Consider the following 23054-nt stretch of genomic DNA (forward strand, 5'->3'; position numbering starts at 1 on the left):
GTCGAGGGGCCCCCTTCTGTTTTTCATCTGCATCTGAGAAAGAGGCGTCTGGGAGTGATTTAAAGCACACTGTGACCTGCTTGGCAACTGAGCCCTAAGGGTTGCGAATGTCAGCAGAGAGGATGTGAACGGCGTGGACGGTGGGAATTTGATACATATAATTCACTTCTCATCTCCGTTGCCAAAAGAGGATGGAGGAAAGCAGTGTTTGGCTGTTACATTGTCGAGTTTTAGTCCTATCTAAGCTTTGATGTGACAGGACTGGATATGCTACACATTTGAACAATGTCATCGTGGTCATAAACAACAAGAAGCTGCTAAAAACTGAAAAGTGTTAATGCAAGTCGCAACACAAATGCATATCAACAACTGCTTCCTTAAAGTAACAACCTTTTTAGTGTAAATGCATTAGTTAAAGCACTTGTTGCATTAAGAATGGGTTTGTGACACCATCCAGTGTCTCATTTGTTGTGACCAAATATGTCATTAGGATTACACTCTCTATCACTGTAATAAAGAGACAATTACCAGAGCCACATACGAAGATGAAAAAAACTCAAGAACAACAGACCATTGTAGCAGGCATGTCTTTATCGGTCGTCATGTCAAGTCTGTTATTTGTTTCAGCCGGTTGGCGATAAATCTCTGCCAGGTCATAAACTTTATGAAACGGTTTCATATTCTTCCTATCAAATCATGTCACATTCAGGTTCCAGTAATCCCGTAGAAACTCTGAATTACTGTGAGCTGAGGTTGCTAAAACACAACATGAATCAGTGGATAAACAAAGAGCAAAAATCTTAGGATGGAACATTGGAACATATTCACATTTTTTTGGGAAGTAAAAGAGCGAAATCAGAGAGTGTGAGAAGTGAGAGTGGCTTCATTTCTGGAATTCGGTGGGAACCTTGTTGAATGTAAACATGGAGAATATACGGCAGCAGGAAAGTATATACTGACTAAAAGCAAACTTGTTCATGGTAATGTGGGAATATGTTTTTAACAGTCTTTGGACAACAAAGGTAGTTCCTGTGCAGAAAAAGATGACCATATCAGGTTTTGGATGCAAAAACAATGCATTAACACGCACAGTTGATTTTTCTTTTTTGTGTTTTTGATGGGATTTGTTGATAAAAACCCCCAAAAAAACACATAATATGAATATATAATATCACCAGATGTATCCTTAAATGGGACTCACAGCAATATAAAGCTGCAACTTTTGTTTTTATACAACCACTATAGAAGCTGTGTAACTTTAAAGAGCTCTTTTGACTCCATCCCACTTATGCTGCTGCTCCTGAACAACAACATAAGTGATGAACTGAAGTGAACACCCTTTGTGAGACTGAACATTTCCTGACACAAAGGCCTATGGCAGACATATTAAGATAAATAAGTCATTGTTGAACAATTGCAGTCTTGTGTATTCCTTTGACAAAGGAGGTGCACTTTGGCTGATGCATTATATCTCAGGAATCCGACAGTATGTCTCCTCCTTTGTTCTGCATTGAATACTATTATTCCACAGACCTATCCATTCTGTTTATCCCGTTTATGTCCTACAAGGTACATACGGTACGACTTACTAAACCCTACAGTTATGGCAATGGTTCAGTAAGACGTGATGGACGCCACATCCTTTATGCTAAAATATGTTTTTGGGTCTGATCAAACACAACATATGTTTATCTACCCTGCCCTTACATGGCTGTACCCTGTATGCCACTTTGCATGGAAATCCCTCCAAGCTATCCATCATGGCACTCGCTTGCACGACTTGTGGCAAAGACTATTTCTAATTCATAAAAGCCAAAAGGATCAATTCAAAATTCATGAACAATCTGTCCTGCAACAACCAGTGATTTCTGTGACTGTGGGGCAGTGGAGACGTGGTGCAATAGAAAGGAAAGTTCTGCCTCCCTTTATTTTACAGACAAACACGCACATACACAAATACACTCAAGTGTCTGCACATACACAGGAGGAAAAGGTAAAAAGAAGCTTCTAATGGTCCTTTATAGTTAACATTTAGAGTCAACAAAAATGTTAATGTAGAAACCGGGAAAATGAGTGCATTTGAAATAAACAGCCTTTCAAAGATGGTTCACAGTTATTTAGGTGTGTAATGGTTATTTTGACTTCTGCATTCAGCATACATTTTAATCTATACAAGGTTTGGGTTCATCTACCTCTAATGAATAAATAAACATAAGATACCGTGTGTTGGATCCCATACAAGATTACATAAAAGGACATTTTGACAAAAAAAAAATCTGCTTAGTTAGTTTAGAAGTTGAGAGCGTCAAATAGACAAAAAAAAAAAAGAAGCATTATTGATAGTGAATACTGGCACAATATACAAACACAGTTTCAGCCTAAAAATATTGCCCCCAAAAGTATCCATTTAAACTAATACAACTAAAATGTACAAGAGCTAATAGACAGGTCTCTGTGTGAATACGGACAGGAATCTTTTTAAAAATAGACACAAAAAAAAACATCAACTTTGTACATAATTTTACTACAGATATTTCAGTGCAGCCTCAACTAGGTGTCAAAAATGATCAGAAGAATGACATTTTTCACAGCTCATTCCTGTTCTACATGGTATCTATACTGGGACCGTTGAGTCAGTAGAGATGGGAATAAAATCATTTGGTATTTTTTATGAAACTAATAATCCAACAATTATATAAACAGGTCAAACAAAGACTTATCCACTCAAGGTCTGGATGTCCTAAATGTGACCTGTTAACAGTTTGAGCCAGTCCGGGCTACGGCGTTTTAAGTTTGGTATCTCAGTAAATGTTAATTCACATTGCCATCTGGTGGCGAAAGCACAGATCATGGGGGTAAAAAAGAATGCGGTGCAACCAAACTACCTTCAAGGCAGTTCTGTTGATTGACTAATCACTTCGAGATGACCAATCGGATTTTAGTTTGTAGGCGGGACGAAGGGATGAAGCGAAAAAACCCGGAAATACAGGCTCAACAACAATTACTTCTTTGGAAACTTTTACCTCCAAACGCTCACCGGCTGTAAAGACTATCATAGGAGTTTATCTAAGGAGTCGACTGATGTCTAAGTGTTAAGTTGTATTCATTTGTTATCCATAGAGTTTCGACGATTGAAGCAGCATGGATGACCAGCACTGTTTGTTTACAATATGAATCAGCTGACGAGCTAACGTTAGCAGTTTCCTTTTTTTACATTTATTTATTTTTTCCTACAATCAAGTCATATATTCATTAATTCTGACTTCATTCATGAATGAAGCGGAAAACAAGTGAGGGAGCTGACGTGCATGTGCACCAGTGAAGGGTTGCGTTAGGTGGCAGTGAGCCGCTCACTGAAACGATGCGAAACTCACGGTAAACAGCGTCAGCCGGGTTGGTCAGACCAGTTCACATTGTTTTGTCAGCGGATCAGCGGCCGGTTTTAAAGCCCCACTGAGTCCTCATGAGAAGATGCCTTGTTCCTTCGGCAACTGGAGGAGATGGATTCGGCCTCTGGTCGTCGTCTTGTATATTTCGTTGCTCCTGGTCGTCCTGCCGCTGTGCGTCTGGGAGCTGCAGAAGTCAGGGGTCAGTAGCTCGTACTGTAGGCCTACTTAAGTACAATGATGTGGTACTTGTACTGTACTTTAGTCATGTTACATTATTTTATTTTTTTTTGGACAGGTGTTACTGCATACAAAGGGTGGGGCTCACCAGAGACCCCACGGTACTAAATCATCACCGTACTTAAGTCACTATACGATATTATCACAACACTTAAGTCTCGATATAATATGATCATGTTACTGTAGTATCACGATACCTACGTCGTGATACACTGTTATCACAAAACTATACTATTGCGGTACATAATTCCCGATACGATGTTATAATAATGTCATTATAATATCGCAATATGTAAGTTACAGGACAGTATTATCACGATACAATATTATCACAGTACGTAAGTCAACAACATGATATTAACACAATACCTAATTGACAATTTTATTGTGATTTTGTGATATGCGGAGTATTGTGATAACACATATTGTGATTTATGACCTTTTTTTTTCCAACTGCACAATACGTCATAGTCTGAATATTGTAAATTCTGTTTGTAAAGTGTATCGGGACCATGTTCCATGGTAATTTTACACTATACATAACAATTAGTTGAATTGAATTAAAAACTTTGTTAATATTTGTTTAGTACAATAAAATAAAATTTTTGTCAACAGACAGACCAACAAACACTATCACAAAAACCTGTAGTAAATCTTAAATGCTCCAGACAAATGTAATATTTAATTAAGTTGTCGTGTTTGTATCGATAGAATATTGCTCAGCAAAATATGATACTGCTTTATTGACCTTTCCCCATCTCTCGTGATTATAGTTATAGATTCATATATGATGCATTACTCACTGCAGAGACGTAGTCTTTATAAAGTCCTTTTAGTCTGTCATGGAGACTTTGAAGTCTTATCCTACTTTTTAAAAAGTCAGAAAATCTGCCAGAGCGCTATCAATATTTCAGACTGTTTTTTTTAACAAACATCAACGTCTTCATGACTGTAGTGCAGCAATCTGCTTTAGTCTGTCTGGTCTTGATACTCATATCTACATTACAAAAACACTACCTCTAAACATGTTGAATTCATTTAAAAACAATAAGAATTACATTAACTGCCACGACAGCTTTTTCATGTTTTAGGTTTTCCAATAAAATTAAAGACTACATTATGAACAGAACACACATTACACTTTATTTACTTTTGATACTTTGAGTAAATTTAGCTAATAACACTTTTGGACTTTCCCCCACATCCAGACCTGAAATACAGTATTTTTTTTAGAAAAGTTGCATTGCTGGAGTTTCAGGAGCTGAACTCTGCTTTTGCCACTAACTTTGTATTACATGTTAAATCCATAAATTACTTTAAAGTCAATTGTGTTGACTGTTTCTTTTCATTTAATGGCAGGTTGGCACACATAACAAAGCATGGTTCATCGCTGGGATATTTGTCTTTATGACCATACCCATATCATTATGGGGCATCCTCCAGCATCTGGTGCACTACACTCAGCCGGAGCTTCAGAAACCTATCATCAGGTAAAGATGTCAACGATCACATCAACCACAAATAACAGTCTTGGACAGGTTTTAAAGACTTGTGTTTTTTGTTTCTAGGATATTATGGATGGTCCCAATCTACAGCTTGGACAGTGTGAGTTGTGTATTATTTAACCGAAGCTCTTATTCAACACAGTATATATACCATGCACTGAACCACAGGCATTTTATAAATGATCTTTGCTATATGTCACTTTTACTTTGAGACATTACCTCAAACAGTAAGTTTGAGAGAATGTTTTCTCTAAAGCAGTGTGCCATTTGAAAGCTATATATCCTTTCTTATTTACCTGTAATCCCTCCCTTTTTATTTTCCAGTGGATTGCGCTGAAATACCCCGGTATAGCAATCTATGTGGACACATGCAGAGAGTGCTACGAGGCGTACGTCATCTACAACTTCATGACCTTCTTGCTTAACTACCTGGAAAATCAGTACCCCAGTCTGGTGATGATGCTGGAGGTCCAGGAGCAGCAGAAACACCTGCCACCTCTCTGCTGCTGCCCGCCGTGGCCGATGGGAGAGTGAGTTCCCTTCAGAATAACACTACTTTTACAAAAGAGCTCGTGTAAAATCCATGCGGGTCCCCTGTGATAATCAATAGTTTCAGGTTAAATTACTATTCCAATGTTCGGCTTCATTTAACACAAGTCAAAAATGTGATTTGAAAGCAATATTACGCAATCAATGCTCTCCATTGACCCAAACATGTCACCCTTACTGGCTTCAACCTTTATTAGGGCAACAAATGGCAAATATTTTCATTATGGATTCATCAATTATTGTTAATTAATCGATTTGTTGTGTCCCAAAAATGTCAGAAAGGGATCCCAAGTTGAAATCTAAAATGTCTCTTTTTGTTTCGACCAACCGTATACAACAAGACATTCAGTTTCTTATCATGGAGGACTAAAGGAACCAGAAAATATTTTAATTTAAGGAGCTGGAATTAAAGAATTTTAGCATTCTTTTATGAAAAAGGGGACTTGGAACGATTAATCGATTATAAAAACAATTATATTTCCCCATTAAATTGCCCACAATTAGATATATAATTGTCTAATAACATGGATGAGTTTCTTTCATAACTGAAGTACCACAACAGTATTCCTTTAGATATTATTTCATTTCAGAGGTGTTTGTAATTTTGAAGTTAAAAAAAAGTGAGAAGTTTGTTTCTTGTACTCACAGTTTGTTTTAGTTTGTCTTAGTGTATTAAACTGCTGAAGTTTCTTTTCTACAAGCAAACAACTCAATAAGAGTCACTGGCTCCAAATTAGCCTCAGTCAGGCCACTTCTGTTATTGGTAAACATTCCTGCGTGCTGTTAATTTAGTCCAGATTTAAGGATCAGTTACATTTGTCTGAAAGCCAGTAGCATCCGCCTCATCTACCAGGTTTTACTTTTGTACTGTCGTTCTGTTCAAACTTTGAACCCTTTGACTGTATTGTTGCATTCTCCAAACAGATATAATAGACCAAAATTGAGTAGTCGTTGTGGAAACCTGAGCAGTCCCGTGTTAAATAAGGTCATTAAACTTGTATCAGGGGTCCACTCACCATGTTTCTTATGACCGTTCATTGTTGGGTTTGATCTTTAATTCAGCAGATTGGATTTTATCATTAAAATAGTTCTTTGCTTCTAATTCACATCTTGAAATTCCTCTGCAGGGTTTTACTGTTGAGATGCAAACTGGGGGTGTTGCAGTACACGGTCGTGAGACCCGTCACAACAGTGATTGCTTTGTAAGTGAGCTCTGCTGTTCATGCACACGTTATTGATTTTGTTCGCTATTTGTTTTGATGTCTGCTGCACATGTTTCTTTTCCCCCTAGAATCTGTCAGCTGTGTGGAGTTTATGATGAGGGCAACTTCAGTTCAACAAATGCCTGGACTTACCTGGTCATCTTCAACAATATGTCACAGCTGGTGAGTCTGCTACTTTTTTAAAAAAAAATATAATTTAAACTGCATCACGAATGAGGTCCTGGGAGCATGTTAAGAGATGGATTTGAAGTTGTTATAAGTAGCCTGCATTGAATGGGATTTCCTCTCTGTGTCCTCTCTTCGTCTAGTTTGCCATGTACTGCCTGGTGCTGTTCTACCGGGCTCTGAGAGAGGAACTGAGTCCGATCAAACCAGTGGGAAAATTCCTGTGTGTCAAAATGGTGGTGTTCGTCTCTTTCTGGTAAATCTCGGTGTGAGCTCAGTTTTTGAAAACGTACTTTACTTTACACTGTTTTAACTTGCGTAGATCAACTGTATATCCTGGTGAAATGATTTTTTTTTTTTGTGTAAACTTTCTCAGGCAAGCTGTGCTCATTGCTCTGCTGGTGAAAGTGGGCATCATCTCAGAGAAACGCACGTGGGACTGGCAAAGTGTGGAGGCTGTAGCTACTGGTTTACAGGTAACAGAAAGTGTACCCATTTCAAAAATGTGAGAGTAACTTCATGCTCTTGAGTTTGTATGTTCTATGTGGCCTCATATCTGTTTAACTTCTTATGAGTTTACAAAACCAACTAAACTGTCCTGTTTCCTTCAGGATTTCATCATATGTGTGGAGATGTTTCTCGCAGCTATCGCCCATCACTTCAGCTTCACCTACAAACCTTACATCCAGGAGGCTGAGGAGGGCTCCTGCTTTGACTCTTTCATGGCAATGTGGGACATCTCTGACGTCAGAGCAGACATTTCTGAACAAGTCCGCAATGTTGGTAAGCGCTTCCCGGCTGCTAGTGTTCTTACACAGGTTTATTCTGTAAGCAAGTGTCTCTGATGTTCTCCAACATTAAAAAGAGTATTTTTTTTTTTGTCCACGTCGGCAGGGAGAACAGTTATGGGTCGTCCAAGGAAATCCTACTTCGGAGAGGCGGAAAATGACGGTGAGCGATCCGGCCTGCTGTCCTCAGGATCTCAAGATGTCATCGCCGAAGCAGCATCCAACCCAGTGTCTCCTAATGGTCAGTATGAGGGCCTGGGCAGAACCCTCACTCCGCACTCTTTGTCAGCACCCGCTGGGCTCGGGTCTGCCCTGTGGGATGAAGGGTACGAGGCCAGACCTGAAGACACCCAGGAAGAAGACAGGACCAGCCGAACCAAAGAGCAGGCAGATCTCATTGTGATCACCTAGCTTAAGACTGGTGTCACACACAGACTCTTACTAGATGTGGTTGGGCCAGTAACAGCCTGGCCACGTTCCTCCAGACATTACTGATGCAAACAAAACAGGAAACTTATTTAAAAGGGCACATCAACCAAGTAATAGTAGAGGTGTACCAACAAATGTAAAACCAAATGGACCTCTCTGCCAGTGACAGCTCCAAGAATGTTCATTGAAGTTATGGCACTAAAAGACTTATAGATAACATGCATTTTTATGCTGTTTTATGTTGCGCTGGAGAGTTATGTGGCTAAGTAGGTTGTGCTAGAATCTGTTAACTGGGAAAAGACACTTCCATCCCCAAGAGCATATTTTTTTCAAAGGACCCAGTCTGTGTGTTTGTTGAGATGAGAGGGGACATGACTCCTGCTGAGGTCTGAGTAAAACACGCACGTGTATGTTTTCCAAGTAGGAAGTTATTACACAATTTTATGTGTCAGTTATGTCATGATCTCAAATGTGACAAATGAGAGATAAATATGCAACTTTTAAAATTCAAACATTTTCTTCACGCTGTATCTCACTTTATAGGGATTTTGATGACATCAATTTGAAATGAGAAAGCATGAATGAAAATCTACAATACAAAAAGCACATTAGATGTTGAGTATCTTTTTTTGGTCCTAGTTAGTAGATGTGTATTTTAAGAAGGACGATTTTTTTTTTTTTTTTTTTCTTAGTTTGCATCTCGACAATAAAGTCGAAATGTCGAGAATAAAGTTGAAATGTTGAGATTAAAGATTAAATTATATTTCAAGAATAAAGTCAAAATGTTGTGAAGCAAAGAAAGCTCACTTGAACCTTTGTTGCAGTGCTGGCCTGAGCCCCCACACCTTCAGGATCCAACAACTTAATCAATTGTCTTCTTGTGTCTTGTGATACAACATATCGTATTGCGTGCAGGTGTAACCATTGACAACCTTGCATCTATCAATTTCCAGCTATTTCGATCTGCATTAAAGCGCCCATTTCCTCCAAATTCGTCTGGTTTCTCCTTCTGAACAGACCCAATTTTTAGCACAATTATGTGCTTATTTTCTGGTTACTAAAACGGATTGTTATACAATTAAACGAGTTTATCTATGCACTGCATCTTGTAGAATAATTTGCTCAAAGCAAGTTTGATTATTCTGAAAAGTTTGACTTTCATCTTGAAATTTAATTTAATTCCCCTAATACTCTGTTGGATTAGTGCTTTCACAAAAAATGTACACAGTGAAATTTTGGATAAATTGAAGAAAATATGCATAATGACCAAGTGGGTAAAGGCAAATAATAGAACAGCTAAAACAGTCTGGTGAGTTCAGAAAATGACAGTAAATACACTTTACTGTAATACAGCCTTGAAAAAGGAGGAAAAGATGTCATATTGAAATATCCATAATCTAAAACGGTACCAAGTCTCATAACACAATATTGTTATAACACCGATACATTGCCAGCCTTATATCTGACAGTGTCACATCACTACGTTATCAATATTGTGTATTTCTCAAGGGTTTGAGTAGTTACTTTAACGTCAGTCCAAGTATTAAAATAACATTTCAGTCTGAAACGGTACAATCAGCACATTCTACTAAGTTCCTATCAATGCTTTACTGCATATAGCTTACTCAATAGTGTGTAATAGAAATTGATTCACTAGTCTTCTAAGATGCCTTGTTCTATGTGCTGTGGATCTGGTCTATCCAATACATCAGTTAATCATTTATATTGCAGGATCAGTTTTATTTGTGGAGCTGTTTTCCATCCATTGTAGCCTTTAAGATGGAATAACGTTGCAGCGATTGCACATAAAGCCTTTTCTGTTACTCAATGATTTTCATTTTGTCGTTGTGATTTACATGGATCTGTGCAGGGATATTGACATGACTAATGTACAGTTTGGGTCAGGAAGTAACGTATGTGCATCAGATGAACAGCATCATGTCCAGCTCGAGCATGTTGCACTGCCTTACATGATCTTTTTTTTTTTTTTTTTTTTTTTAAATTAAATCGCTGAGTATTACATCAGATCGGATGTAAATGTTCCACATTTTAATTTAACTCCATCTCTGACAGTCTTTTCAATAAATCAGATTAACAATCATTTCTTTTTTTCTTGCATTCATTTATTGGTGTACTGGTTTTTATTGATTCTGACAAACATCTTTACAAACAACTGTGTCCATAATCAAGGGACAATAATATTTATATTGTATACTTGCAAATATGATATTCATAAGTACAAATTATACACGTCCGATGAGTTTATAGCACAATGTACAAATGAAAACACTGTTGTGAAAGTATATCACAAAGACTTGTGATGAATACGCATCCCTCTGGTACTTACAAATCATGCAGGCTACGACTAAATGTCTCTTCATGTGTCTGAAAAAAATCTGGAAATGTGAAGACTACATAACAAATGACACAAGAGAAGGAAAATCCGTAAATGAATAAAATGATACCAGGAAGGGAATGTATAGTATTTAATACATTTCCCCACTGAATATGTGACAATATTCTAAATTTGACTTCATGTGTATAAAAATAAAACTAGCTAGAAGGTAACAGGTTATTACTGCATCCCGGGAGTGTTTTCTAAATGGGCCGAAATGGAGATGGTGCTTTTGTGAAGCTTCACGGCGAGGCGGACCCAGTCCCCAGCTCGCACCTCCAGGGGCTGCTGCAGAACAACAGCCGCCTGCTTCCAGTGCGAGTTGTGGCTGAGCGTGCTGACACTGATCTCCGAGTCCAGGTGGATGTGATACCAGAAGGGAATCGCAGTGATTCTGCCTGCGGTCGTGGCCTGGACCTGTAAAATAGGAGTCAGGGATTAATGATACATAACCACAGCCAGCTCTTAACAAAACATAACCCAGTCATCCCATGTCATGATTTGCTTCAGTTTGCTTTTTCATTTTACTGTTAACAACAAGTTATCTTCATCCTTTTCTTTCTAATATTCATGCGGTCTGGGTAATGGCTTGGATCCCGGGGATTAAATTGACGTCGAACCTCACGTTAAATCAATGGATGAATGTTAGAATCACAAAAATATGTTCATGTACTGCAATAGAAAGTTCAACACATCAAGTTTTAGTTCTGAATATTCAAATAAGTGCAGTTTTGGACGTGAATTCATCCACGACTGAAAAAAAAAAAAGTTAGAAGTAAAGTAAGGTTAGAAGTTTGTACGGAAGAGATGGTTGCGGTGTTCGTAGGTCTGACTCATTGCTTGTTATTTTGGTGCACTATGTTCATGGAGCAGTAGACGGCTCTGGGATTTACCTTTGACTGTCAGTCAGTGTATAAATTCAAGTTTTCAGGTCAGTACTGTTCTAGTACCAAAGTACTGAACAGGCGACATTTTAATTATATTTATTCCAGTCATGCTGGGATCCCTAATGGGGCCGATGGATGTGTTACCTTGACTTCTCGGTGAGTATAGTTTGCATTGGTTTCCATGAGGTCCAGAACAAAGAGCTCCACAGACTCACTGAGATGTCTGCACTCCAGTGTGGAAAAGTCCAGAAACACATGGACCGGTACCTGAAAGACATAATATATAAAAACAGTGTTGAAGGCGAAACACAAAAGAAGAAACTTAATGTTGACATTATCAATATTGTCGAGGAAACATGTCATATCATTGCTGACTGGTTAAAGGCTGCTACAATAGTTTCAAAATTAACTTGAGATTTATGCACATTAGGATGCAACGACTGGAAACAATCCCCAACGGAGAGCGTTGCCAGACCCTTATATTCCCGCTGGGAATTTGGGTCTGATAATAACAGAATACATTTCTGACAAAAAAAAAAACCTCTAAATAAAGAAAAGAGGAACACTGCAGTATTTTAATTGTAAAGTGGAAGCTGACTCACAGTTGATGCTGATTTATTTTCACAAACTATTACTTCACCAAATTCGTTTTTAAATCGGCAGAATATCAGCAGGTTTTTATTCAATCACAGATTAATGTTGAGACACAAATTTTCCACCTCAGCCTCAAACAGGCCATGGCTGCAGGGCGGCACTCAGAGAAACCAAAGTGTTGGCACAGAAAGTGTCACAGTTTCCTTTACCGCAGAACAAAAGAATCTTTCCTCCTCCCTGTCACAGTTGTGTAGACCTCAGAGCCCGCTGTTTGATGTGCTTGATGTAATGTGTACTGATGGATTCAGGTAGGAATGTCTTTGGGCCAAGCTGTGTGTTGTGTCTTGTGTGACAGTTGTGCCAGGAAGTGCCCTCCACTGAGGGCTTCAAAGACGGCATCTGTTAAAACAAACGACCGTCCCACGGGAGGCTCGCGAAATTAGAGCACAAACATGATGGTGGGAAAAAAAAGAAAAGAAAAAAAAGATAATTTCCAGACCAAATAAAGAAAAATAATTCAAAGGGATTTTCGCAGCTTCTTTAACGCAGCTGGAAAGCACACATCAAAGAGGAGTACAGAAAACACTCCTGGATGTTAGTATTCCAACAAAGGCCCATACATGGTAGAAAACATTATTTTCAGCTAGTTAAATCTAATCTCAGATTTTTTTTTTTTTTTTTTATAGTATTGCACTATATGTCAGTCTTATTTAACACAACCTAATGTACCATCTTTGAATGTGACTGACGCAAGCGCACAAACACAGCATACTGTATGTGAAAACTGTCAATATTGACTGTTGCATCAGGAACATGAGACAGAATAAGAGAGTGGAGCGGCCTGAGAGATGTACAAAAGCAAGATTTCGCAACTTGTGTTTTGAAGACTGAAGAAGTTTCAGCTTGACAATAACATTGTGATACCCTGTGAATCATTCTGGATGTATTTTCAAATCATTATTTATTGTGGGAAAACATTTTATAATTGAAATAATTATAGCACATAATAACAGAAGTACATCAATGTCATTCAGTTGTCAAAAACTCTACTTACTGCAGTGAAAAGATTGTTAAAATTGTCTTCTAATATATGGTGAGTTCAAAATGTTGACGCATCCACTTCAAGACATTTAAGTCTGCATGAACGTAAATGAAACAGCATATGGAGTGTAGTGTATATAGCGTGTATACCAGAGCAATACGTTATCCCATATTTGTTTTTAGGATCACATGAATTTGGTCATAAAAATATCTGCAACCAAGAGCCTGTAAAAACTACATTTCAGTCCTCCCATGTGGACCAATTATGTAATGATGACATACTCTGTTATCTTAATCATCTCTTAATTATCTTAATGATTTTTATGCACACATCTGTTGTTATTTCTACTGTCATACGCAATGAAAACCAACATATCTGAGATAAACTACAGATAAGCTATGCCATGACAATATGGCTTCACTCACTCACCACCTGGCAGTTCAGAAGCCAAACTCAACACTGACAGATTAATTTGATTCTTTTTATTAATTAGCTGAGCGCAGATTTTACCCCAGTGCACCTTCAATAAATAAAACAGTAAATGTCCGTTCACCATAAAAATGATGCTGCAAACTTCTTCAAGCTATAGTTTAATTTTGATCATATGCTTTTTTTTTTTTTTTTTAATCAGTCACTGAGTGAAATGCTACTGGTGATTAGCCTGTGTGCCATAGAAGTCCTTATGAAAAGTGACAAAACATTCAGTCATCATGTTTTACTCTATATTTTCAGGAACTACCAAATACATCTGCCTGTACTGAGCACGGTCTGTAATTTTAAATGTCATGTTTCACAGATGAAGAAGACTTGGCTGTTCAACTGTCATTTCATCCTCAAAATGTAACAGTCTCTCCGCAAACCCTGCAGTGACTATCAGTCAGTCTCTGTGAAATCATGATCCTGACATCGCAATAATAAACGCAAATTCAACCAAACTGTGATATATTTCTGCAATTTCTCTGAAACAAATGTTCTCTAGAAACTCTACCAAAGTATAAAGTAAGTCTTTCCAAACAAAACTTGCTGTGTCAACATTTATCTGTTCATACTGTGTATATGCTGCTGTGACGACAAAATTTCCCCACTGTGGGATTAATAAAGTCTAATCTAATCTAATCTAATCTAATTAACAAATTTACAGTCAGACAGGATCTTCAACCTCTCCTCATCATCAAATCAAACCACATGGTGGTTGATGGTAAATTTTGTTTAGCAAAACAGGAAGAGACAGGGTTTATGGGAAATGTGGTTTTATCATGAGCGCTACGTCACTACATTTACACAGGATTGATCCACCCTTCCAGTTGTAAGAGAACACACTTTATTTTTGTACATTCGGAATGTGTTGAATCAATATTATTTAAAAAGCATATAAAACTTTTGTAAAGCTACGTCACTTTTATGACGCAATCATTTTTCTGTAACTTTTAGCCCGAGGTTTTTAAAGTTAAGAAAAAAAAAGGTTAGATATTCATTATTTTCAGCAGTTTCTGTGCTTATTATAGTAAAAAGTGATTACATATAATTATTTATTGGGTAAGAAAAATATTTATTTTCCCTAAACTTAAAATTTTTGCCAATCCCCACAATTTTCCCAAAACAACTCAGTTAAAACTTTGCAAATTGGATTGCAATTTTCGAGAAACGTTGATAAAAAAAAAAAAAAAAAAATCAAGCATTTTTGATTGCAACAGCTACATATCAAATCCATGAAATCCCAGCAGGACTGATTAGTTACAAGATTAAAGGCCTTTACATGCAACACCAATGTAAACACAATATACAAGGTAACTTCGACACAAGGTAGGTTTTGCAGGTTTACTTACAGTGAACTGGTTGATGAAAGGAGCGATGTTGAACCCCAGCGTCGGCTCCTGACCCTGGACGGCACTTTCCAGCAGCAAAGTGTCAGACTCCACCAGCTTACCATACACCACAATCCTTTCTGGGAAAATACGTCCTCCTTCCTCCAGCAGACATCTTGTATAAATAAGAGAAATACAATTGAAACATCAAAATATCTAATATGATAATGAAACATACAAAGCTTGATCGTTTGCCTCTGCCTCACCTGGCCAGAGACGCTTTCTCCATCAGCTTCTGTCTTATCAGACCGCAGGTTTCCACACAGTCCAGGATGATGGCACTCCACAGATCCTCCCTGGACGGCCTCTGCAGCATCCCTTGCTCATCCTCTATGTGGTTGAGCCAGAACTCTAGATGCTGCTCGGCGATACCGCTGGAGTGAGCCAGTCTATTGAGCACTTCCTGTTGCTTGCTCTTTTCCACGGAGCTGTAGGCTTTCACATGACCTTGGCTGGCGGCGATGAGCGAGAGCAGGGAGAAGCCCTCTGACACATCCAGCACGTAGAGCAGGCTGCTGCACTGTGAGGGGATGGTGGGGTCAGACTGAAAAACACATCCTTGCTCTCGTTTTCTACCCTTCAGCTGGGAGATGAGTTTGGCCAGCGCGCTGCAAAAACTCTGATGGTAATCGTGATTGTTCAGAAGCGCCATCTCTGAACACTCCAGCATGCAGAGGTCTTTAGTTTGGTCAGTCTGAAGACATGCTAATGCGCTGCACAGCTCTGCCTCCGGGTTTGACGTGGGGTTCTCAGGGTAGATTGAATCCACACGCTTGTCGAGATGGATTTTATGCCCATCTCTCAGCACAGCAACGCTGCAGAGTCTCAGGTAGGCGTCCCGGCAGGAGACTTCAACAACCAGCTCGTCTCGTGGCTTCAAGACAAAACCTGAGGAAGCAACAAAGGAAACCTCTGACTTAGTTTGATTATCCTACAACAATGGAATTGAAACTTAATACATTTTTGGTACCAATTAAGGTTCATATTACCAAGTTTTAAACCTGTCAAGAATTGCAGTTTTATGTATCTGTTATTACATGGATAAAAATAGACAATATATTTAGTGCCTGATTTAAATAAAAACAGACTTATTTCTCCTGACTAAAATAAAGTACCAAGAGATTCTCTGGATTTTCTCTGGTGGTCTCAATCTAGACCAAACTCAACCACAGTTCAGTTTGTTTGCAGTTTGAAAACACTTTCTGTAATGTTTCGGCTTTCTGACCAATTACAGGAAGTTGAGTCAGACTATTATCAACCATCAAACATTAAAAGATGAAAAAAGAACCAGAAGATAAGTGAAAATAAGCTGCTGTGGCACATGTGGAGAAGAGACAAAAAAATAATTGATTGTAATCTGCTACATACTGATCAATTTCAAATATAGGGAGTCTATGTCGGTGATGACGACATGATTTGCTTTTGGTGCACTAGCAAATTTGTAGGGTGAAACCAAAATTGGAACAAATGTAAACAATGCAAAAGAACATGAACCTTGGTTTGATATGAAAACGCCCTAAAATATGTTTAAATTTGATCATTTTCATTGCAAAAGTTTTTGTTAGTGGATGACTGCTTCTGTTTAAAAAAAAGAAACGTTCAAATTTCCAATCATTTCTTATCACTGAACAAAGGATTGTGTTTGCATGAGTATGAGTAAGACATTTGAGGTTATATATTGGCAACAGTATTAAGACATTTCCTATGGAACTCAACACTACAGCTCTGTGGATAGAACTAATGGGATTATTTAAACATGGTGTGCAGACACAAAAGATAAACATAAAAAAAACAGGTAAAAATGTTGTCTTTCATGATGTCATACTTATGAGTTTGTGATTTTAAAGTGGCATGGAAGAGGCACCTCTGAGAACATTTTTACATGATGGCAGAAATGCAGACATTAGATAAAGTATGAAGCAAAGGGGAGAGGAAAGGAAAGCAAATCCAAGCGAGCAATAAGATTCAGGCGACCAGGCAGCGAGAGGATTCCTACAGGAATAACATCTGTTCATGTCTTCATGTCAGCGCGCTGCTCGTCACAGGCGTTTGGGGAAAATGCATATTTATTGCCTATAAGAATTTCATGAACACTAAAGAGTGTCACAGGCGATAGCGGGGCACACGTCACAGCGGTCGGGAGAGCGGATGTTGGTGATCACCGGGAGAGGTGGCGGCTCCCTTGAGGCTGCCTTCGCCAATTAGCAGTGCAGTGAGATGCTGTTGAGCCTCGTCTGAAAGATGATGTGCTGCGATGCCAACTGGAACATGTCACCTCATGTCAGCAGCTATTAACTTCACAGCGGCCGGGCAAACTCAAGGTAATGCTCAGGAAGCAATTTGAACTTTTTGAAGGTCTTTACAGTTAAAGTACTTTTTTAAACTTTTCCATAGCAGCTTTAATAACAAGCCTTACAGCTCATAAAACTACAGTCACTTGAGACAATATATTTCTTCGATGGGTCTCACGAGTATAGGTTTTAAAATTTCTGTAAATGTATTGCAATCTTTTTTTTTTCTGATTTTCAGGAGCCAAATCTTTATGTTATTGTCAATTACAGTGATTCATTATCAGAAAATAGTAAAATAATAATAATAATTATCAGCTAAAATATTTCCTGACATTCTCCGGGTATTATTTAAAACTTTAATAAATTCAAACAGTGAGCAGTAGGAACCCTGTACGGTATAACACACACCGCCCTTATCTGATATAACACAGAAATACATGATAGGTTGGAGAATAAAAGTAGTGAAACTTAATCTTATGAAAATGCTCGATTCATAACTATTTGAAACAACTAGTGATGAAAACAGAAAAATGTCACCGCTGGTGTATACACAGTAAACCCTCCAGTAATCAATGAACATGTTGTGCCCTGCGTGTCTTTTTAGTGTCTCACCCTTGGTGCTGTGGACCGGGTAGATGGCTTGTTCCCAGCAGGTGTCCTCCTGCGGTCCAGTAGACAGACTGCTCTCCTCGTCCAGGTGGAGCTGGAACCACACCGCAAGGGCATCCAGCTCCCCCCCCTGAATGACCGGCAGCCGGATCTCCTGAACCTTCCTGGAGCTCAGGCCCTCCAGCTCCTACAGGTCACACACGCACGCACACACACACACACACACACACACACACACACACACACACACACACACACACACACACACACACACACACACACACACACACACACACACACACACGCACACACACGACAGTTAAAGCAGGAGCCGTGTGAATGTTACAGACTCTGAGAGGTTGAAGAATTTGATGGACGTTACTGGGAGCTTTTCAAATATGACTTCATTGTTGAATCAATAAGATTCGGAGATTTGTAACACTATATGTATGCATACTGTGCTTTTATAAATTACAGTGAACTTCTAAACCTGCCAGGTGGTTTTCATGAAGCCAAGTGACGCCAATTTGATATTAAATCTGTCCCTCCTGGCAAAGAGCAGTCTATTACAGCAAGCATTGTCTCAGCAAGTTCAATTCCACCTTATAATAAATACATTTATCTTTTGTGGCACAAATATTAACAGAACAACAATACTCAATACAAAAAAACGTATAAATCTGATGATATTGTTAATGAAAAGTCTTTTGAAGCCTGAGGTTATGATGAAGATCAAATTTGAATATTACATCATATCTCAATCTTATGAGAGGCAAAATTCAGGAACACCCTCCAAACACCAAAGAACAAAATGCAACATTTTATAACTTTCCATCATTTTTAAATCTTTCTAACTATTGAATTCTTGGGATTGAGACACAAATTTGAGAAACTCACAGCCGAATTTCAGTATAACTCAAAGTGTCACATCATATCCGCCAGAGTGAGTTTGTGTCAATGATTCAACATTTGAGGGCCTCTTCTGAGTACACACATGCAGTATGCATGTGTACAGACAAATATTCTTTAGTGATGCATATCAACAAATTCTTCTGCAGGTGATATGTGCGGCTGGTAAACACCGCCTCTCCAAACGGCCATGTGTGCACTGGGAACATAACAGGGAACAATCACTGCGGGCCGATAGTTAAATAAATGAGTGGCCATATTGAAGCCAGTGAGTGAGCCAATGTTAGTTTCATAGGACTGATGGCAATAAAGTCAGGTAAATTATTTTGGTCGTTGTTAAATTATTCTGCTTTCACTAAAGGCAACAAAAACGCAGCTTATTAAAATCAGTCTCACAGCTTTGTGCAACAAATTAGACACAAGGAACATGCAAAAGTCAAAAAGCCAGAGCACATCAACATGATGCTGCCGTCATGTGTTCAAATATATCATTTGAAGCATGTTAGAATGGTGCATGAATTTGAGTCTGTGTGTAAAATGGTCATCATTTCTGAATGGATTTCTGAATGCAGCACACGCAGAGTTTATCATGTGTTTGCTCACCTGCACGTTGTTGAAATCTATGTGGAGGGCTGTGAATGGCTCTGTGAGAGATTTGTATCCTCCCGGCAGTCTGCTGAGTCGCTCCGTGGTGTACGGCTCCATGGAGTCATCTGGCTCCGAGCTGCAGCTCACTGGACTTTGGAGCTCCCCGGCTGCAGCCATGGATAGACCGCCCACTTCTGTCACACACAGCCTGCACCAAAAAACACACAATGATCAGCTGGTGGATCCACACACCTCGTACTGCTGCTTCAAGACGACTGAGGCACAGATATGCTGTTTGAATCAGAACAATCACAAAGAAAAGAAATAAATGCAACGAAGATGTCTTTTCACAGATACAGGGCCTACCTGTGATGCCGGCGGATCTCAAGGCACTCGACAGCCATCCCAAACACAGTGGCTCCGGCGGGGATGACCCGTCCTGTGGTAGACTGTTCCCCGAATTCATTCTCACCCCTCTATAGGAAAAAAAACAAAACAATATTAAGCCTCCTTAAAATCACTGACACATATCGCATACAAGTTAGCTGGATGCATTTCTATATAAAGTCAGAGTATGCTATTTGTGACTTACTGAATGTGCTACTTGTACTGTCTCATGACCCCGGCGTACCAATGAGATGTGCGTTATGTCAGCTGTTCAACGGTGCAATATGTACGATTTTTGGTATAAAACATTCAAATAATTCCAGAGAATATATAAGAAATATCAAGACGTAGTCTCTACATATTGCACCTTCAATAATTGAAGTTACCTGTGGAGGCAGCAGGAGGTGGTGCCAGGCATGAATGAGACTCTCTATGATGCCCTCTCCAAACAGCCCTGCATCTACAGTCTCTGTCACCACCAGTGATACCCTAAGCATGGAGCAAAGACATTTTTTTGTGGAAAAATATCATTTGAAAATGCGTCTTAAAACTAAGAACAATAAACACAGTACACACTAAGACTGACAGAAATGTTGACCAACACCTGGAGGATGAATACAGAGGATTTAAGGTATAAATTGTACCTTTGCGGGATGTCCTTTGGCACCTCCATGTCCAAAGACTTCATGTGGAGGATCTTGATGCTGCCATCCATGCCATTAGCAGTCACCACCTCACAGGCCAGCTCATACATCGTCTTGGATAGCTCACATGCGTACACCTCTGCAGCCCCTGCCTTCTTAGCACACATACTTAACAGAGAGAAACAGGATATCAGAAAAAGAACACCCTCTTGTAGCCCCAATAATAAATTTGGTGCGAACTGTGGCACTCACGTTAGAGGAGGAAATTCCCTAACTCACAAAAAACATGTGCAGCATAACTTTAAAAAGTTTAAAAAAAAAAAAATCTAGTGGAAAATATCTTACCCGAGGATTCCAGTGCCAGTACCTATGTCAAGTACAGTGCTGCAGCCGCCCTGAACAGCCTTCTGAATGGCTTGCTGGTACTTCTGGTTCCTCCTGTGGTCATTGAGCATCAGGAAGTGCCAGCGCTCCACCAGCCAGTTGGCCACACGGTAGAAGTTCTCTCTGGCTTCTGGGTAGTCTGGCCTCAGCTTCAAGGCTTTGTGGAAATGACCTGCTGCTTCATCTCTAAATCCCATTCTGGATGATTAAATGAGAAACCCAGTGCAGTCAATAACAGGATAAAACACATGTACCTACACTATGACGACATTTATGTAGAGCAGAGTACCTGAACAGGTGTTCGCCCATGCTGTTTAAGATGACCTCGTCAGCAGGGAAAAGTTCCAGCGCTTGTTCGTAACAATCAAAGAGGTCCTGAATGCGACCCACAGAGTCCAGCTCCTCCGCCCATTTAAAGAGAGTGAACCTGAAGGAATCCTGAAAGAGACAAGTCAGTGAATCTCTTTGGATCCTGCAGCAGTCAAATCAGACTACCACACTAAAGTAAAGCACCGTCGTTACCTTTGCAAATTCCTTAAACATCGGCGCAAGGTTGAGGACGAGAAGGTAGTGCACAAACGCCGTTCCATAGTCCTGGTTGAACAGGCACTGCTGGGCGCTTTCTAGGGAGTTGGAGACCAGCTCGTTCCTGGCAGGGTCCGCTCTGCGTCGCCTGCGGGTCCTCCTGTTATGCTTCGGCCTTGCACTGGCATTAGGCATCCCTTCAAAAAGAAAGGCACAGAGTGGCGGGTCATTAAGAAATAGTAATAGTAGTAATAATAATAATAAACTTTATTTGTATAGCACCTTTTATACAAGAAATGCAGCTCAGAGTAATGACGATGCACCATACACAAACTATTCTGTGTATCAAATAGGACTGCAAATACCAATTATTTTCATCATGGACTTGCACGTCGATTATTTTCATTACTGATTAACCAATTAGCTGTTTGGTCTTTAAAATGTCAGAAAATGGTGAAAAATATTGACCATTGTTTTCCAAAGCGCAGGCTAAACGGTCCTGTTTCGTCCACAAGCAAGAGATATTCTGTTTATTGTCATGGAGGACTGAAGGAACCGGAAAATATTCCCATTTAAAAAGACAGAATCAGAGAACTCTGGTATTTTTTCATTTGAAAAAAAAAATAAACTCAGAATGATTCAGCAATTATAGAAACAGCTGACTATTAATTGTCTTAACTGACAAATCACTGCAGCTCCAGAACTGAAATGAAAATGTTCATGGTAAGCGAGAGTTGTTTATAAAATTGTGTAATATCAGGTCAAACTTTACTTACTCACTATTATAAAGTTGTATCATCTATTATAAGTAGTAAGTAGTACTATATTAGAAATATATCGTAATAATACATCAATATTATAAAGTTATGTCTATTTTTATAGTTGGATTTACTAAATCAGAATTTTTTTTTTTTAATTTTGTCATCCCTAATATTTATATAATTTATGTTTCCTTGGACGTAGACATGCAATAACTTTTGCAAAATAAAGATAACTATCACTGTATGATCAACATGGGTTAAATGACAGATCGGGATATTTCAAAAGGAGATGCTCCTCAACACGCATCACTGACTGCTTTACTTACTGTGTGTTGCTTTGGATCACAGGGTGAAGTTACACGGAGACGATGTCTGAAGTGGTCGTCTTAATGTAGTAAACAGGTAAACATCACGCTTCCGTCCAACACGTTCGTTAGCATGGTTGTTGTGCACAATCCTTCTCCCTTAGCGGACATGATGAAACATTTGCTCACGGTCGCTGCAAGAGTTCAGCCGCATGTCAAAAACCGGACCAGTCTCTTACTAATCACGTTGCATCACAGCCAGCTAAATAAAATAGAAATATTGTTTTTGTTCTGCTATGAATCGGACCTCTACCGTTCAAAAGGAAACATGTCCGCAGACTAGGCAGCTCGGGAAGGAAACGTGTAACTAACTAGGAAAGGTTCCGCGGGCGCAGTTTGTTAAACCGTTTCGTTTAGTTGAAATTACGAACAGGACACCGTCACTTGCAAGAAATACAGTGAATAATACTTTTCGTATTTATTTACAAAATACTCCACAATAAATGTCGCCGCCTCAGATTTAACCTCAGGTGGAACCGATTGCAGGCGGATCGACGGTCTATTATAGTGAGGCACAAGTCAA

General features: G+C 39.1%; 2 protein-coding genes across 2 annotated transcripts; one reads left to right on the top strand and one right to left on the bottom strand.

The window, feature by feature from the left end:
* Nucleotides 1-2970: 2970 nt before the first annotated feature.
* On the top strand, nt 2971-10386 carry tmem184c (transmembrane protein 184C). The gene is made up of 10 exons (XM_069166754.1): nt 2971-3588; nt 4986-5116; nt 5195-5231; nt 5456-5661; nt 6808-6882; nt 6972-7065; nt 7212-7324; nt 7445-7544; nt 7680-7851; nt 7963-10386. Exons 1-10 carry the CDS (start codon nt 3472-3474, stop codon nt 8265-8267), a joined length of 1350 nt encoding a protein of 449 aa, XP_069022855.1. The 5' UTR covers nt 2971-3471; the 3' UTR covers nt 8268-10386.
* prmt9 (protein arginine methyltransferase 9) lies at nt 10371-22800 on the bottom strand. Its single transcript, XM_069166753.1, has 13 exons — nt 22493-22800; nt 21403-21602; nt 21170-21318; nt 20842-21078; nt 20497-20664; nt 20239-20341; nt 19832-19941; nt 19481-19673; nt 17972-18155; nt 15275-15956; nt 15030-15183; nt 11712-11834; nt 10371-11097 (listed from the first exon to the last, which is right to left on the bottom strand). The coding sequence occupies exons 2-13, from the start codon at nt 21598-21600 to the stop codon at nt 10861-10863; spliced, it is 2538 nt and encodes an 845-aa protein (XP_069022854.1). The 5' UTR covers nt 21601-21602; nt 22493-22800; the 3' UTR covers nt 10371-10860.
* Nucleotides 22801-23054: the final 254 nt, after the last annotated feature.

Source organism: Embiotoca jacksoni, unplaced genomic scaffold (assembly GCF_022577435.1).
Source record: "Embiotoca jacksoni isolate LCO1_2020_lvr unplaced genomic scaffold, fEmbJac1.0.p SCAF_4, whole genome shotgun sequence".
In the NCBI taxonomy this organism is placed as follows: Eukaryota; Metazoa; Chordata; class Actinopteri; family Embiotocidae; genus Embiotoca; species Embiotoca jacksoni.

What these genes read in the sequence shown, in the direction of transcription:
- tmem184c (XM_069166754.1), top strand. Translation starts at nt 3,472, where the DNA reads ATGCCTTGTTCCTTCGGCAACTGGAGGAGATGGATTCGGCCTCTGGTC. An exon ending in CTTCAGAAACCTATCATCAG is followed by an intron (nt 5,117 to 5,194) that starts GTAAAGATGTCA and finishes TTTTGTTTCTAG; the next exon opens with GATATTATGGATGGTCCCAA. An exon ending in GTCACAACAGTGATTGCTTT is followed by an intron (nt 6,883 to 6,971) that starts GTAAGTGAGCTC and finishes TTTTCCCCCTAG; the next exon opens with AATCTGTCAGCTGTGTGGAG.
- prmt9 (XM_069166753.1), bottom strand. Translation starts at nt 21,600, where the DNA reads ATGCCTAATGCCAGTGCAAGGCCGAAGCATAACAGGAGGACCCGCAGG. An exon ending in GAGATCCGCCGGCATCACAG is followed by an intron (nt 19,674 to 19,831) that starts GTAGGCCCTGTA and finishes TTTTTGGTGCAG; the next exon opens with GCTGTGTGTGACAGAAGTGG. An exon ending in GAGAAAGCGTCTCTGGCCAG is followed by an intron (nt 15,184 to 15,274) that starts GTGAGGCAGAGG and finishes TATTTATACAAG; the next exon opens with ATGTCTGCTGGAGGAAGGAG.